General features: G+C 42.0%; 1 protein-coding gene across 1 annotated transcript in view; it reads right to left on the bottom strand.

Moving 5' to 3' along the window:
- Nucleotides 1-18,131, bottom strand: part of CACNA1F (calcium voltage-gated channel subunit alpha1 F) — a 4,101,209-nt gene that overhangs the window by 2,105,675 nt on the left and 1,977,403 nt on the right. Inside the window, 1 exon segment of the mRNA XM_044079296.1 lies at nt 16,077-16,092. Coding sequence (XP_043935231.1) covers nt 16,077-16,092 — 16 coding nt within the window.

Here is an 18,131-nt window from a genome sequence, read left to right as displayed (position 1 = left end):
TCAGGCTCTTGCCAGTTGGGCCCAAGGTACAGGGTTCAAGCCTTATTCTCTACCCACCACCATGTACACCTGGGGCATTACACACACACACACACACACACACACACACACACACACACACACACACACACACACACACACACACACGTGAAGTGAAATGAATTTAAAACTCAATCCTTTGAAGTGCAAATTCAGCCTACCAGGAGTTACTTATGTAGGTCATTTACTTACCAATACAGACTTAGGACCAGATCCTTCTAAACAAGCACCCATTCCTGAGATGCCAGTTCTAGGCAATGTCCAAGCTTTACAGCGTTTTCTTGGTATAATTAACTATTTGGGCAAATTTATCTCTGACATTAGTGAGTTATCAGCACTTTTAAGAGAGCTGATACACAAGAATGTTGCATGGTCATGGTTAGAACAACACCAGAGAGCATTTGATAACCTCAAACAGCAAACTGCTAACCCCTCTACATTAAGATACTATGATGTCCACAAACCAGTAGTTCTTTCCTGTGATGCCTCAAAGTTCGGTCTTGGTGCAGTTATTCTTCAAGAGGGCAGACCTGTTGCCTATGCATCTAGAGTTCTTACCCAAACTGAGATGCAGCATTCTCAAATTGAAAAGGAACTTTTGGCAATTGTGTCCGCATGTTCGAAGTTCCATGATTATATTTATAGACAAGCTATCCAGAAAGAAATTGTCCATCAACCTCTAGTCACTATTTAAAGTAGTTTATACATTCCGCTCCAGCAAGACTACAAAGAATGATGCTCAAATTGCAAAAGTACAATTTCAAAATGGTCTATACAAATGGTAAACTTCTTTATCTGGCTAATACCTTATCCAGATAGCCAGAAATACCACAACAGCTTGATGCAGAGAATTTTGACTTTGATGTCTTGGAAGTGCATAATTTTTCTACCACTAGACTTGATGAGCTAAGAAAGCATACAAAGACTGATCCAATTTTGCAAAAGCTCAAACACTTCATCAATGTAGGATGGCCATCAAAGCAATCCTGTGTACCGGCAGAAGTATAACCTTATTTTCCATACAGAGATAAGATGCTGATGGAAGATGGTATCATTTTCAAAGGTCCAAAAGTTGTTGTTCCTACTTCCTTACAACATGAATACAGACCTTGCATCATGGCCACCCAGGTTCCGAGTCTACCAAAAGAAGGGCAAGAGGACTAGTATTTTACCTTCTCTAGCAAAATACATTGATAAAGTGCTTTCTTCTTTTTCAGTGTGCAACAGTACTAAGCCACATTTGTAAAAGGAGCCACTTCAGCTAAGCCAAATTCCTGAACTACCTTGGTCAACAGTAGCAACTAACATATTTGAGTGGAACAGTCAGCATTACTTAGTGTTGGTAGACTCTTGGTTTGAGATCGATTTGCTACCTAACCTAACATTCAGTGCTGTTTTTACTAAGAAGAAACATAATTTCTCAGTCCATGGTAGTCCACACAAAGTTATTTCTGACAATGGTTCTCAGTTTACCAGTCAATTGTTTCGGAGGAGTGGGACTTTATCCACGTTACTAGCAGTCCTGAATATTCACAGTCAAATGGCCTTGCTGAACATGCAGTACAGAGTGCAAGGCAATTACTGGAGAGGTAAAAGCGTGACAATACTGATATCCTCTTGAATTTCCTCAATCTCAGAAATATACCCCATTACAACCAACTAGACTCCCTGCTCAGGGACTTATGTCTAGGCAAACCAGAACAACCTTGCCTATCAGTTCTAGTTTGCTGGTGCCTAATGCTAAAGACAACAGAGCAATCAAAGCCCAACTTTTTAAAAAGCATTCTTCTCAGAAGTCCAGCTATGATAAAACTAGCAGATTTATTCATCTGTTAAAAGAAGGAGAGACACTGAGGAAGCAAATGGCGAAAGGCTTCGATCAAACTAGTCAAGTGAGAGGTATATGAATTGATCCAAGATCCTACTTAGTGGAATCTGAGGGTATAGAGTATAAGAGAAACCGCAGACATCTTCTTCCTGTATCAGAAACGATATTGCAGCATCGTACCTGTGATACAGACTCTAGATCTCAGAGCACCCCTGAAAATGTTTGTTCCAAAGAACATGTCGCAGTATCCATTCCGGTTCCTGATGATGTTCCAGATGATCCCAAAGTTGAACATTCCTTGAAGACAGACCCCCATTGCTAGATCCAATTCTGACTTTTAAGTTACACATTCAGGTCGTATTTCTAGACCTAGTGTAAAATACACAGCAACCTGGACATAACTGTTTCACATCTGTCTAATTTTATATAACTGCATATCAAATAATTAGTTCTGTATAACTGCATGTCAAGAGATCACGTCTGTAAATTGCATGTCATTGAATACTGTCATTTTGTATATGGATCATTTCTCAAAGAGGGAGGATGTAGATCAGGAGTGTATATGTACCTTTAAAAAGCATTTCCAGATGTACACACGGGCATATAAATACTGAGCACATTGAGGCAGCAGTGCCATTTTGAGAGAAGAGCCAGAGTGTTAACATGTATGAGTGTGATAGTCTATTTGTAAGTTTAAGTTCAAGTTACAAAGCCTCATTTCTGATGTGTTTGTGTGTAATAAAGCTGCATGAACAGAACCCACAAATGTTCGTCTGTTTTAGCCTGACCAGACGAGTGACGTGTGTTGCACACTTGGGAAACATGATGAACCACAGAGTATACACTATCTGTAGACCACGGTTTAAGTCCCACATATGTCGTTTAAGAATGAAAAGTAATAAACACTGCTTAGAAAGATAAAACAAGGTAAGCTTTGCCTTTCATGTTTGCGTGTTGCTTACAGTTGTGCAAGCATGGAGTAATGGCTCACACAAGAAGCACACAACAGCCATTTTCAATATGGATAGATCAATGCATTTTTTGCATACCATCATGCAAACCTGCTAAGCAGTGTTGTGTGGTACTCACCAATCTTCCTCAACACCTGCAGTTACAGAACACCTGCAGACAGGAAGCAGACAGTAGACAATTTCAAAACGGATACATTACATCCTGTATGGTTTGCCACATTGCAAACATGTTAAGCGACACTGTGTGTAGGTCAGCACACATACAGAGTAATGAATGTGAAAATATACAGCTACTGCCTAGTTGTTCCTGTGGCAGCAGTTGTAAGTTAAGGGTTATAGTATAGGTAAGCCTAAGTTCTAACCAGCTAAGCCCAAACTTTTCTTACTTATGTTCCACTTATAAAAATTAACAGTAGAAAAAAGAACTTAAACATAGGAATACGTATCTATAGCATGTGCATTAAGCATACACAGGATATCAGAGATATACTACATGTGTAACTGGATATCTGTATAATTATGGTTGCTCAATTACACAATTAGAGAGCCACAGTAATGCTTCTACACTTAATAAAGAAATAAGACAATGTAAACATAATTACAAATAACTGAATAACAAGGTTTAGTGTTACAAGAAAAAAAAACACAAAACCAATAAGAAAGGTAACACTGAGAGCCAGTGTCCCAGGAAACTCTGAAACAAGTGCAAGTACAGTAAAATATTAATATATATAAAATAAATAAATGTTTATTTTACTGCATTTGTTTTGGAGTTTCCTTGGACACTTTTAGCACAATGTCTCTGGCAGCAGAAAGTAGAAAGGGCTGTCACCAAGCTTAGGGAGCCTATAACAAGGAAGATAACAAGGAACCCTGTAGAAATATTGGAAATATTTTGGAAATTGTATGCAAGCCTGTATAAAGCAGAGAAATACAGATTTCAAGAAAATGTATGACTGGAAATGCTTATGAAAGAATTTAATATGCCAAAGTTGGAGGTAGAATAGTCTCAATTATTAACAGAATCTACAGGAAAGTCCCCAGGAATAGTTGGTATTCCTATGGAGGTTTGGAAGCTAGGAGAGAAAAAAAAACTGATAAAGATCTGGAAGGTTTTGTTTAACAGTATTTAAGAGAAGGAGAAGTGGTAACATCCTGGAAGAAAGTGGTGGTAGCTGTAATACCTACAAATGGTAAAGATCCATCAGAATCACCTTCATACAGGCCCAATTCGATACTAAACCATGATTATAAAGTGTTTGTCTATAATGGCTAAAATAATGGCAAAAGTGATGCCAAAATTGATAGATACGGATCAATGTGGTTTTATGGAGGGGAGGCAAACATTTGACAACATTAGTAGAGCACTGATGATCCAGAGGGAAGCAGAATGTAAGAAAATACTACCGTTGTTGGTGGGTCTTAATGCAGAGAAAGCATCTGACAGAGTAAGCTGGGACTTTATGAGCACAGTAGTGGAAGCATTTGCATTCCCTGATAAAATTATAAGGTTTGTTAGGAGGATATATGAAGGATCGGAGGTGAAAATTAAAGTAGGTGGGGTCCTCTCTGACAATCTGTGCTTGAGCAGAGGAACCAGGCAGGGGTGTCCTCTCTCTACTTTGTTATTTGCATTATATTTAGTGTCACTGACAAAGAAAATAAGGAATTCAGAAATTCAAGTATATAATTGGTATGTTAGAAATGCTGCCTCTATTTGTAGATGACACTATTTTTTACCTGGCAAAACCAGAAAGCGACATCACAGTGCTGTGGAACATATTGAGACAGTTTCAAATCTTTTCGGGATACAAAATTAATGAAGCTAAAACGAAGGCAATAGCAGTAAATTACATACCCACATATTAATTGGTTCAGCAATAGCCATACTTATGAAGACATGATAAAATTAAATATTCAGGAGTGTGGATTAAAAATTATTCCAGTGTGGCAGCTAAGTACATGTTGGAAAAGACTAAACAAATGATAATACAAAAACTGAGAAAATGGAAAAACTGTTATATGGATAACTGTTATATGGATATTTGTAGTAATACACATGCAGTTAAAATGTTTTTAGTCCCTTTTGCCTTATACACAGGTAGGGTATATTTTTTATCAACCAGAGGAGAAGTTGTGGATAACAATTAATAAAGAGCTGAAGGATTTTATCTGGGAGGGGAATGCGGCAAGAGTCAAGAGGGATAAGCTTATTTCTCCAATAGAACAGGGAGGATTGAGATTAACCAATTTGAAGGGGTATTTCAGAGCAACACAGTTAAGGCCCCTATACATAGCACAAGCAGAAACTATAATTCAAAGTGGAAACAGATGATGATGAAACAGAGGGGAACTGAAGAAACAAGAAGAGAGTGGTATTTTGAATGCAGGCCTTTAAGGAGAATAACAGTAAGCATCCAGAGTGTAGTAGCAAAAAGTATTCTAAAAACTAAGCAACAAAGGAATGGAGAAAAGAGATTCTGCTGATAAGGATGACTGCAATTAGGGATACAGACAACAGGCAAGAGGAGGATGAAATTTATTGGAGGAAACAGGCAAAGGAATCAAGGTACTTGGAGCAAATAACTAGAGAGGGATATATAACAGAATGAGAAGATGCCAAGAACTTATTTGGACTGCAGGTTAGAGAATGCCTTCCCTATCTAGGATTGGTATCAGAATATAGATAAACAGAAATAAATAGGGGTGTCCTAAATGAAAGACCAGCAGTGGTAGAGTTTTTAGCAGAATCTAGAATAGAAGTTTTCTTTACGAAAGAAATAATTAGTAGAACATATAAAATACTGCATAATAACTATAAGAATCGATCAGAGGAGGTTAGAAAGGATTGGAAAGAAAGACTGCATAAATAATTCACACAGAAATAATAGAGGGATATATGTAAGTCTCCCAAATATGCAGCAAAATCTAGAATATTTAAGATCTTTGCTTGGAAATGTTTACATAGGCATTTTATACCCCAAGCAGACTCCAAAGAATTCTTCCTCAGGTAGACAGCAAATGTTGGAGGTTGATGGGGAAGAAAAAGGTAACTGGGAGCATATTTTCTGGGAGTGTAATGACAGATTTTAAAGATTCCCTGCAGACTGCTCTGTTGGAGATGCTGGGTGAGCAAACTGGTGTAACTAAGGAAATTATTTTTTTGAGCTAGGATACAGAATCAGAATTGCCTAGACACAGTAAGTCCTTGTTGACTCTAATTATGATGGCTGCCAAAAAGCAATTACTAGAAAATGGAAATCAAAGTCTAAACCAACTTTACTAGACGTAGCAACGATAGTAAATGAGATAAAATAACTGGAATTGGGATCTTTAGAAAAGTGTAGCAGCAAATTACATAGGAAAAAATGGGAGTGTAGAATCATGCAGAGGAGAAACGAGGTTTAAAAGAAGGCAGGAACTGAATGAGTTATGTAATGGCTAACTGGCAATGACTGGATATATTACAAGTGATGTATAATGTTTGCGGCTATTGTTGTGTCAGCATGGTTGGTAATGTACAATATTTGGAACTGAGAATGTGTCATATGGTTTATTTTCATTTACATAAATATAAGATTGCCTGTGTCACACATAATTTAATAAAGATGTTTCTTGTGAAAAAAAAAATTGCACAAACTCAGCATGATTGTTCAGGTTTGTGCAATAGCATTAAACGCAATAACAGGAATTGGCAGGAAACACTCTTAGCTATTGCTGTTTGCTCTGAGTGGACATGTCTGGAAGTGGAAGGTGCCCAATTTAGGGATCAAAGGTGGGGTACAGAGGAGTCCAGAATTTTTATTGGACTCCTTGTAAAGCACCACAGCCAAAGGCTGCTGCAGGGGGATTATACCAGATCTCAGTACAAATGTGAGACTTGGAATAATCTGGCCAAAGCTTTCTCCAGTGTCACTGGCATTCCACACACTGGAAATCAGTGGAGGGACCACTTTAATTACCTTAAAAAGTTCAAGCAGGATACACTCAACCAGTGGCTGTCTGAGTTTAGAACTGCTGACATCCTACAGCTGTGTAAGTATACAGATAAGGAGAATTTAAAATTAGACAGAAAGCTGCATATAGGTAAGACTGGCATGTATAATGCTCTTCTCTTGTTCTCTCCATTTCATTCTACAGCCAACCAGGAGATAACAGCGAACAGAGAAGCCCATGCTGAGTGTTTAGAAAGACAGAAAAAAGCAAGTGGTGTGTATGCAGCGCATTACTATTATTTTATCTAAATTATTCTTCTATACAGTTGTAGCAAATTAAACATACACCTCTTAACTATAAAATCAAGCATGCATTCTTCAGTCTGTACCACAAGCCAACTGTAGGAGTCAATTCTAACATTGTAGTCAGATGTTGTGGGTTCAAATACCACAGGTAACAAATATATATTAAAATGTTTTAAAAATATTACATATTAATTTCAAAATAAGCAGATGCCATGCTGTAAACTTAATCTGTATTATTTGATCAAGCTTACTTTGTAAGGATTACTTAGAGCAATCATCAGTTATAGTTTGTAGATGTTAAAAAGTATACTTAAATGTAAAAGTAGAAATAAATTCTTTATATTGTACTAATTTATTCTATGTCACATATGATGGTACTAATTATCTAATTTTTTCTCTCACCCCAACCACTATCTCTCTTTTTTATTTTATATGTGTGGTCAGAATGTTTTGATGTCATCTCACAAAATGCTTTACAGCACATGAAGGTCGGTCAATCACTATGGCTCAGTCTACCCCCACTCTACAGGCGTCAGCACCAATGCCCAGAACTTCTGTGACCCAACCTGGCAGTACTGCCTCTGCTGCCCCTGTACTATCTGAGCCCTCCACAGCAGGTAGAATTACAGGTGTTGCAGTAGTACCCTCTGGGAGTACTAAGGTAGGGATTATATCACCAGCCAGAACGTGCCAGGCTTGGTAAGATAGTTCACGGAGAGCACCACTGGTGCATGCCTCCACTGGATGGAGAGAATGCTCTCTATTATGGTGTGTAAACAAAGATGTCAACCATTCCAACAGCCAGCAGAGTAAGGGGACAATGATGACAGTTTTGCAGGTGAGGACTTGATTATCACTGCCACCACATTTGATGGGCATGGGCATCAGATGTCCCTTCCATCCCCAATTATGGTATCCCTCAACCTGATGTGTTCCTCACCATCTCTGTGTCTTGTATGTTCTGTCTGCATCCACTTCCTCACCTACTCAATTTACCTGACCCTGACATATCACTGTAAAAGTCAGACTTGTGCTGTGGTGCTTGCATTAAGTAATAATTTCTGTAGTTGGTATATCTAGTTAGGTAGGGGTTCTAATCTCACTGCAGTCAACTTGTGTGGTTGTGTGTGTGCGTCAGTCATCAGTACAATCCCATGGAGTACCAATATTTTGACATTTGTATATAACTATACATCCATTTAATTCAGGACTCACAATATCTTCTCTCAAACATGCAGCAATAATGTCATCCACTATAAATTGTCCTACAGCATTGTAAAGTCAGACTTGTGCTGTGGCACTTGGGTTAAGCAGTGAGTTCTGTAACTGGCGTTCCTAGGTAGTTAGGAATTCTACTCTCACAGTGGTCAACTTGTGTGTGTGCCTAGTCAGAAGAATGTGTCTAGTCATGAATGTGTATCCTACAGTGAGAAATTCAGTCTCATAGAGTACAAATATTTTAACAGTTGTACATGGTTAGCCATCCATTTCATTCAGGCCTCCCAATATCTTCTCTCAAACATCTAATGATGATGTCATTCACTATAAATTATCCAGCAACATTGTAAAAATCAGACTTGCGTCATGGCAGCTGCATTAAGTACTAAGTTTTCTACTTGGTGTACTTAGGTAGGAGTTCTGTTTTCACTGTGGTCAACTGGTGAGTGTGTGTGTGTGTGTGTGTGTGTTCACTTTGTTGACATTTGAGAGACTATTTTACACCAGCATGTGGGACACTTCTATTACCATCCTCTTCTCACCAGACACTGCTGATGTAATCACTTATAAAGTGTTGTCTGACACTCTAAAAGACAGACTTGTGTGTGGTGCTTGCGTTAAGTACGGTGCTTTGTAAATATTTAGGTAGAGGCTCTATTCTCACTGCTATCAACTGTGTGAGCAGTAAACAATCACTATGATGACGATTTTAGAGGAATATGCAAGTCCATAGCTATGTCAAACCCTACTCTGAACATCTCATTGTGGCATACAGTGATGATTTCATCCTGTATAGCATGTACTCTGACAGTATTCAAGGCAAACCTGTGCTGTATTAACTACTGTGCTTGCAAGTTACTTTACCTACATATATAGGGGTTCTAATCTGGCAACAGATGACTTGCATGTCCATACATACACCTATCACTTTTCAGACAATTTTACACTGGGATGTGACTCCATATCCATGTCCTACACTCCTTCCAACATGTTCTCCTCTGCATACAATGATGTTATCAGTTAAACTGCAACATGGAATGTTATAGTTAGAGATATGTGGTGTTGCTACTGTGGCATTGCACAGCATTCTAGCTCTTAACTAACATCCTTCCCCCATACACTCCATACAGAACTCTCAGATCTGAACCCCAAAACTTAATTACTGTCCACAAACCTAAACCTCCTGCGTTGGACAACTTCTCCTCTCCTTCTCCTTAGGTAAGAAATGGAACTCTCTCCCTTCCACACAAAGGATGATGTCAAACACAAACAACTTCAAAACTCAGCATTAAACCTACCTCTCCTCCAAATGGAAATATAACTGCATTCTCCCTAGCTAGAACTCTTTAACAAAAGCTCCTGTGAGGGCATCCTCCTGAGTTCCTAAACACCTTATAGCTGGCTATAAACTTCTATAGCTAGTTTCCATACGAACTCTCACACTCTGTAAATATTGTAAATAGCTTTTGACTTTAACTGTGTTAATTTGTTAAAATGTATCTGCACGATATTTTCCACTATGGGGAATATTGCTCACACTTTGTATTATTTGATATGTATTTGTACTTGTACTTTTATTTTATTGGACTGCTATCTTGATTGTAATCTGTTTCATGGAGATTTTCTCCTCAGGTCTTCAATGAAAACGGGCTCTCTGGGCCAGTGGACTTCCCAGATAGACAAACTGGAAATAAAATGAAATAATAAAAATTCATCTTCTACACCAACACAGGTGTAATGTTGAAATCAGACCCACTACTGCTGTGTGTGTGTTTGGTGGTACAATATGGTCATTGTATGATCTTTGGAATCATTCTTCAATTGACTACCACTTGGGAAACCTTTCACAAAGCTTTATGCATCCACCATCTTCCTTTTTCCTCTGTCCACATTTCCTCCTTCCTGCAGAGGAGTGGAGGATGTCCTCATGCCAAATATGCATACACGCATCATGATGCAGAGTGCCTTCATGAAGCTCTGCAAGCTATCTCCATACCACTGCATGTGTGATTGCTAATTTTGTCATGGTGTGGTGCACATGTCTCATATGGACAGTGGCAGTAAAGCAATCCAACAAAACCACACACATGCACAATAGTCTTACTATCTTCCATAATACAGATATAAGGATTTTTACATGGTATAATAATGGCCATGATTTCATATGATCTTGACTACTAGACTAATAATGTCCTATGACCCTATGAATAGTTGATGTCAATGTCTCTGTCATTGACATGTGCTATATTGAGGTGTGGATGTACAGTATGGTTATAACAGGATCTTACAATCTGTGATGTAAGCTAATGCACTGATGGCCACTGATGCCACTGCAGTACATGCTCCTTCTATAACAGCTGTAGTAATATGCCTCCTGAGAACTGTTGGCATGGTATGGCAAATGTTTATGTATATTGTTGGCATATTAGGACGTGTGTTGTGTTGTGGAGCAGATCAACCTTCTACACAGTTCACATTCTGCAATGACAGTGACAGTTGCAGTATGGTATAGGTGTGCATGTGTCTACATACCATCATTAAACGTTCTGTGACAGACGTCAGTGTCAATTCATATTGATTACATAGTCATATATATCTTGTCTCATACACATGTTGTTATGCTGTGATGTACGCAACCAATGTATCACATATTTTGATGTAACTGCAACCTTGTGGAATTCATTGCATGCATAGTTGTGTTGCTATACCCAAGGATTACTGAGGTGGACAGCAGCACCACTGTGTGACTATTAGCATTTGTGTCAGGAAATGTTTTGCATGAGCCACAAACAACTGATCTGTAATGTGTTCTGATATGACATCAGGCCACTCAAACACAACTTGCCCATGAAACACATACAGACATTTATTGTGCAAGTGATTTAAGCATGTGACATTGGCACAGTTGTGTGTCTGTGTGCATAGCAACAGCATGTGGAATGGGATGAATGACAAGGTTGTATTTGCAGGTGTTTTCCCAAATCATTTGTTCCAATACATATGAAAAGTTATGTGGAATAAACAACTAAGCACAGATCTGTGTGTGGATGCCACCAGCATACTCGACTGGAGGAAACAGACAATTTGCTAGCTGACAATTTGTCTCGCACATCACCCCCCACCACCTCTGGCCATCAGCCAAAGTATACATTCAAATATTACCTATTTTTTTATTCTCATGAGGGAAGCTCATCTGTGCACTCTCTATGGCTAACAATAAGAAGTTATGTACCTACTATATCGGCCACTTACTAAAGCTCGAGAGCTAATTTTACCGGCTCGAGGCAACCCTATATCCCATGATGCAAGGCGAGAATTACCCAGATCTTGTTTGGTAGCTAAGGAAATTATGCAATACATTCCTCCAACTGGAGAGGAGGAGGAAGAGGTAATAATAGTAATAATGATAATAATAACAATAATCCCCCGAAAAGGATCAACCTAATCTAGAGACACTAGAAAGCTGATTAGTTGGAAAAAATTGGATAAAGACTCTTAAGGGAAGAGGCACAATCTTCTCGGTCTGACCAGGCTAGGGGGATGGTGGGCGGGACGCAAGAAAGAAGGCGAAAGAAGACAACTAACATGGAACGTTATAGTAGGTACATAACTTCTTAATGTTAAGTTGTCAATCTCGCCTTCATTCTTGCTGGATGGGACCGCGTCCCTAGCACCTCTATCCTGGGTGGCTCAATGGAACAGACTATTGAGAACGGTGGAACCAAAATTCGCTCTGTCTCTGGAGGCCAAGTCTAATTTGCAATGTGAAACAAAGGTATGAAGAGAGGCCCATGTGGCTGCTGCACAAATAGTGTCTACTGGAAGTCTAGCCTGAAAAGCTGTAGATGTAGCTAGAGCTCTGGTAGAATGGGCTTTTGGCCTAGAAATCAACTCTTTGCCTCTGAGCTGATAAATGCAAGTAATCACAGAACTCAGCCATCTAGATAGAGATACCTTGGATACTGGAAGGCCTTTCCTGTTCTCTGCGTAGGATAAAAACAGTTGATCAGATTTCCCAAAATGTTTGGTTCTGTCCAGATAATATCTGAGTTGGCGGTGAACATCAAGATAATGTAGTTTTTGTTCCGCTCTATTAGAATAATTTGGGCAAAAAACTGGAAGATCAATGGACTGATTTAAGTTCATCTGCGATGCCACTTTGGTAAGAAAGACGGATTAGTTCTTAGAGAAACTCTGTCTTTGTGGAAGATTAAGTAGGGAGGACGAATGCAGAGGGCATGAAGCTCAGATAGTCTCCTGGCAGAAGTAGTGGCGACTAGAAAGAGTGTCTTCCAAGAAAGAAATTTCAATGAACAGGCAGCCGCAGGTTCGAAAGGGGGAAGAATCAAGGATGTTAAAATTAAATTTAGATCCCACTGTGGTGGGGGGTCTCTAATCGGAGGTTTAAGTAAAAAAATACCTCTAAGGAATGCCTTGCAAAGTTTATGTGACATAATGTTGTGGTCCAACAAGCCTACATGAAAATTTGAAATGGCTGCAAGGTGAACTTTTACAGTGGAGGAAGAAGATCCTGAATGAAAAATCTCATCTAGGAAGTCCAAGACCGAATGAACTGGAGCAGTATAGGGGTCTATATTCCTAGCTTTCGCCCAGAAGGAGAAACGTTGCCATTTACTAGTGTAAATCCTTCTGGTGGAAGATTTAAGGGAAGCTACTATGATATCCCGGACGGGATTAGAAATCATAGAAAGCCTGGCTAGGGATGGAAGCGGAGCAACCAAGCAGTGAGGTTGAGAGAAGGTATGGGTTGGTGCAGCTGCCCCGACTGGTGGGTCAGAAGATCTGGAACCGGGTCCAGATGCCATGGCTGTACCAAAAGATAACGAAGTAGGAATGAAAACCATATCTGTCGAGGCCAATAAGGGGCAATGAGAATCAACTTGGCTCTCAAGGCGGTTGCTTTCTGAATTACTTGTGGTATCAGAGGAAAGGGAGGAAAGGCATAAAGAAGTCCCCGGGGCCAATCTTGGGTTAGAGCGTCTCTGGGGGGATGGCCTGGAAGGGGGAAGAGAGAAGAAGTCGGGGCATTTGCTGTTTTGAGGTGTAGCAAAAAGATCGCAGCAAGGAAGGCCCCACTTCTGAAAAATCTCTTCCGTCACAGATTGTTTGAGAGACCACTCGTGAGGCATGAGAATAGCTCTGCTCAACCTGTCCGCTATGATGTTGGATTTCCTGGGGATATGCGTTGCTTTCAGAAACCGCTGAGAAGAGATTGCCCACTGCCAAAGTCTGAGAGCCTCTCGACACAGTGGATAAGACTTGGTTCCGCCCTGCTTGTTGATATACCACACTATGGACATATTGTCCGTTTGGACTGCAATAGTTTTCAGGGGAAGAGAGTCGCTGAGGTCTTGCAACGTTAAAAGCACTGCTCTCATCTCCAGGACATTTATATGCAGGTGGCATTCGAAAGGTTGCCAAGTGCCATGGACAATCCTGCCCTAATAATGCCCCCCCCACCCGATCAGGGAGGCGTCCGATGTAACCGTGGCGACCGGGGCGGGAGGAACAAAGGGTCTGCCCTGATGGACTTGAGGGGACGATATCCACCAGGTCAGATGCCTTTTACAAATTGGAGTTATTATGATCCTGTGACGCATGGGAAGTTGTTGAAAGGACCACTGGGCAAACAGCATCCATTGTAGAAGACGCATGTAAAAGCAGGCAAGGGGAAGAAGTGTTATGGTGGCTGCCATAAGACCCAATACTTTCAGAGCAAACCTGGCCGGAATTTTGTTGCTGAGAAGAATCACATGGACGTGGTTTTGAATGTCCAAGATCCTTTGGTCTGTTAACTTTGCTGAAAGTAGTACGGTGTCCAATTTGGCACCTATAAAGGTAATAGATTGACAAGGCGACAAGGCAGATTTTTCGAAATTTATAGAAATCCCTAGCCCTCTGCAAATGTGAATGGTGTAATCTCTGGCTTGGAGAAGTTGATGCCTGGTGGTGACAGTGAGGAGCCAGTCATCTAGATATGGAAACACCTGGAATCCTTGACGTCTCAGGTGAGCCGTAACCGCTGCCATACATTTGGTGAACACTCTTGGGGCTGTAGTGAGTCCAAATGGCAGGGATCTGAATTGGAAGTGACTGGTCCCTAGCCGAAAACGGAGGAACCTTCTGGAGCACCTGTGAATTTTTATGTGATAGTACGCATCCTGAAGGTCTACCGAGCACATCCAATTGTCCTTGCCCAGAAAGTGTAGAATGGAATGAAGCGTGACCATCCGGAATCTTGTTTTCTTTACAAACTTGTTTAGTTTGCTGAGATCTAATATTGGTCTCCAGTCCCCTGTCTTTTTTGGTACTAAAAAGAACCTTGAGTAGACACCAGATCCTATTTGGTCTGCTGGGACTGGCTGGATGGCTCTTTTTGCTAGCAATTTTGCAATCTCTGGTACTGCTAGCTCCCTTAGACCGGGTAGAACGTCTGGAAGGGTTCCCTTTTGCTGAACTGGGGTTTGAATAAAGGGAATTTTGTAACCCTCGGATATGATCGACTGTACCCATTTGTCTTGAAAAAGGGAAAGCCAGGCTTTTGGATACAGCGATAATTTTCCCCCGACTGCCTCCGAAGGTAGACAATCGGGCAACACCTCAGGGATGCTGGAAGGGTTTGTCAGACAGAGGCTCCCTGCTACCCTAATTCTGTGGACCCCCTCTGCCCCTAGGGCAGCGTCTGTTGTTGTTACCCCCTCTGCCTCTGGGGGCAAACTGATCTCGTGCGTCAGGCGTGACTCCTTGAGATTTGCGGAACCACATTTTCCTTCCCTTCTGACCTTTTGGGTAAGGTCTTGAAGGGGTGGAGAAACGGACTCCTACGGCAGAAAGAGTCTTGCCATCTTGTTCGCATCTAGTCAAGGTGTCTTTCACTTGAGGTCCGAACAAAGTCGAGCCATCAAAGGGAGAGTTTGTGAAGGACGCCTTGAAGGGATCTGCAAAATTACAAAGCCGCATCCAGGACTGACGCCTTAAGGCCACTCCTGTGCCTGCGGCTCTACTCGCTCCATCGGCTGCATATGAAATGAGCCGCATGGAGGAGTTAACAATAGAGTTTAGGATTCCTAGCTGTGAGCTAATTTTGTCCTGAGACCCAGCAGCTGACGGATCCTGTAGAACTTCTCCCAACTCTTTAAGAACGTCTCTTTGAAGGCGGGTGAAGTGACACAAGTAGTTTAGCGATCGCATGGCAAAGGTCGCTGAAGAAAAAATCCGCTTGCCGTACCTATCCATAGTCCTAGAATCCTTGTTAGGAGGATGGACAGGTACTGAAGGATCAGCTAGTTCCTTCTTGGTGGCTGCAGCCACCACCATGGCATCAACCGGAACACCTTTTGTCAAATATTGCCTATCAGGTGGGGCCGTAATGAATTTTGAAGGCCTCTGAGGAATGGGTTCCACCGAATCCGGGGCCATCCACGCCTTCTGAGCCACCACGTCCATAAGAGGGTCGAACGGCGGAGACACCCAGGAGGTGGAGGGTCGAGACCCGAATGCCTCCAGGTATACTGACTCGTCCTCGGAAGGATTAAGGGAAGGCCAGTTCCCCCTCTGCTTAAGGAGTTCAAGGATGTCTGAGAAAGAGACATCCTCAGAGGGGGACCTTGGGGATCCCTCTGACTCATCCTTGTCAGTATCGGATGTAATAGACTCGGGGGAGTCTAGATGTTTCCTCTTACATGTCCTCTTACGCGGAGGTTCACCTGACGGGTCAGGAGAAGCCTCGGAAGAGGAAGATATTCCCAATGGGGAAACCTGAGGCGTTGGATCTCTGGGTCCGGGAGCAAGAGAGTGGGAAGAGACGTCAGCAGGCACTGTAGTGGGAGGAGCTGATGGAACTGACCGTTGACTAAGCCCTGGGGCTAGTACACTCCTCATCACCTCGAAGGCTCCCCCATCAGAGATGCCAGAAGGCTCCTGCTCCGAAGAGATAGGAACTCCAGGCCGCACCAACAGGGACGGCTCCGAGGCTGATGTCGGGGCTGAGCTCACCAGCGCCGAAGCTCCGAAGAGGGAGAACGGGGTCGGACAAGGGTCCAATGCCACTCGCCCCCTCGGAGCCGACGAGAGAGACCAGACGCCCAGATCCCTCCAATGAAGGCATCAAGGAAGAGATCGGAGCAGAGGATGACGGAGCCAAAGGGGGAGGTGGTATCGGCTCCGAAGCCACAACAGGTACTGCTCCAAGGAGCTCCAGCTCCGAGCTCTGTAGGAGAGTCGAAGGAGGAATGTTAGGTGGATGTGTGATAGCTACCGTCTGTTGAGATGGGCTATGGAGCATTTGGGCCAATGCCTGAGACTTTAATAGTCTACTCACCACTCTCTCACGGTCATGATCGGACAGCCTGGACGACCGAGAAGAACGGCTCCGATGGCTCCGCTCCAAGAGCAGGGGTGATCTCGGAGCCGAACGTATCGACTCCAACAAAGGGGATCGTGATCTCTTTTCGGCTCCAGCCGGAGCCGACACTGAGTGCCCAGATTTAGCAGTATCGGCGCCGGATGGAGCCGATACTGTGACTTGTATTATAGAAGGATCGGCTCCAGCCGGAGCCGATCTCGATACTGAAGGAGAACCAGTAGCCGATGGCTTAGGACTTGAAGCCGAAGGCTTAACTGGTTTCGAGGGCTACCCCGGAGCCGACTTAGTCGGGGAGCTCTCAGGCTTTAATAAGCCCCTCAGTATTAATTTATTTCTGCGCTCCTGCAGGACTCTTGGGCTGAAGGCATGACAGATAGCACAAGAGTCCTGCAGGTGCAGAGGTCCCAGGCAGTAAACACAAGAAGTGTGACCATCTGTCAGAGACATCTTCTGACAGCACGAGTCACACTTCTTGAAGCCTGAGACCTTTGTGTCCTGTGTCCTTCGACATAGCTGTGTCGAGGAAACACTAAGTAACAAAAAACACAGACACACACACAATAAACACCCAATCCAATAATAAAAAAATTTAAACAGGGATACAAACACACTCAAACACCACACAGAATCCCTGACTGAAAAAATTAGGAAAGGGGGAGGCTTAAGGCCTAACTTAGGGGAAGGGATAAATAACAAGAAAAATAGGAAACACTAACGGGAATAGGGTTAAATTAAACGTTAATAGTTTACACAACAACAAAGGTGACTAAAACTAAAGGGGTGAGACTAAAAGTCTGAATTTGAAGAACTTACCAAGAGCCGGTAAAAAAGGCACCTCGCAAGCGAAAGCGGCAAACGAGATCTGGGTAGTCCTCGCCTTGCATCATGGGATATAGGGTTGCCTCGAGCCGGTAAAATTAGCTCTCGAGCTTTAGTAAGTGGCTGAGTCAGAGCCGAGGATCGGCTCCGAACCCATCCAGCAAGAATGAAGGCGAGATTGACAACTTAACATCACAGAATCAATGGGCTCTGACATCACAGGTTGACTATAGTGTGACTTAAAATCTGACCTGACAGATACAGTTGGATACATAATTCAACACAGCTTCCAGACAGCCTATGTTCTCAATGAAGGGTGTACATCAACATGCATCCTTCTGATTAGTGGGACTATCACCTAATGCATGGAGTTATAAACCCATTCTGACTCTCCTCATCTGTGCGGTAGGCCACTGAGTCATTATGGACCTTCTCTAAAAGGACACAGGTAATATCCTGACTGTGTATCAAACCCATATTTGATTTGTTAAGGCTACATCATGCCTGCTTCATCTGTTCACTGTCTATAAGAAGGTTACCAAGGGCATGCATGATGACAATAATATCATCCTGTGCAACTTGATCTGGCCAAGGCATTTGACATAAATCCACAGTCAGGTATTTTACTT

The sequence above is a fragment of the Protopterus annectens genome, chromosome 8.part0 (assembly GCF_019279795.1).
Source record: "Protopterus annectens isolate FY-2018-M chromosome 8.part0, PAN1.0, whole genome shotgun sequence".
Classification (NCBI taxonomy): Eukaryota; Metazoa; Chordata; order Ceratodontiformes; family Protopteridae; genus Protopterus; species Protopterus annectens.
Note: the sequence above shows the minus strand (reverse complement) of the source record. Positions and strands in the feature narration are given on the sequence as shown.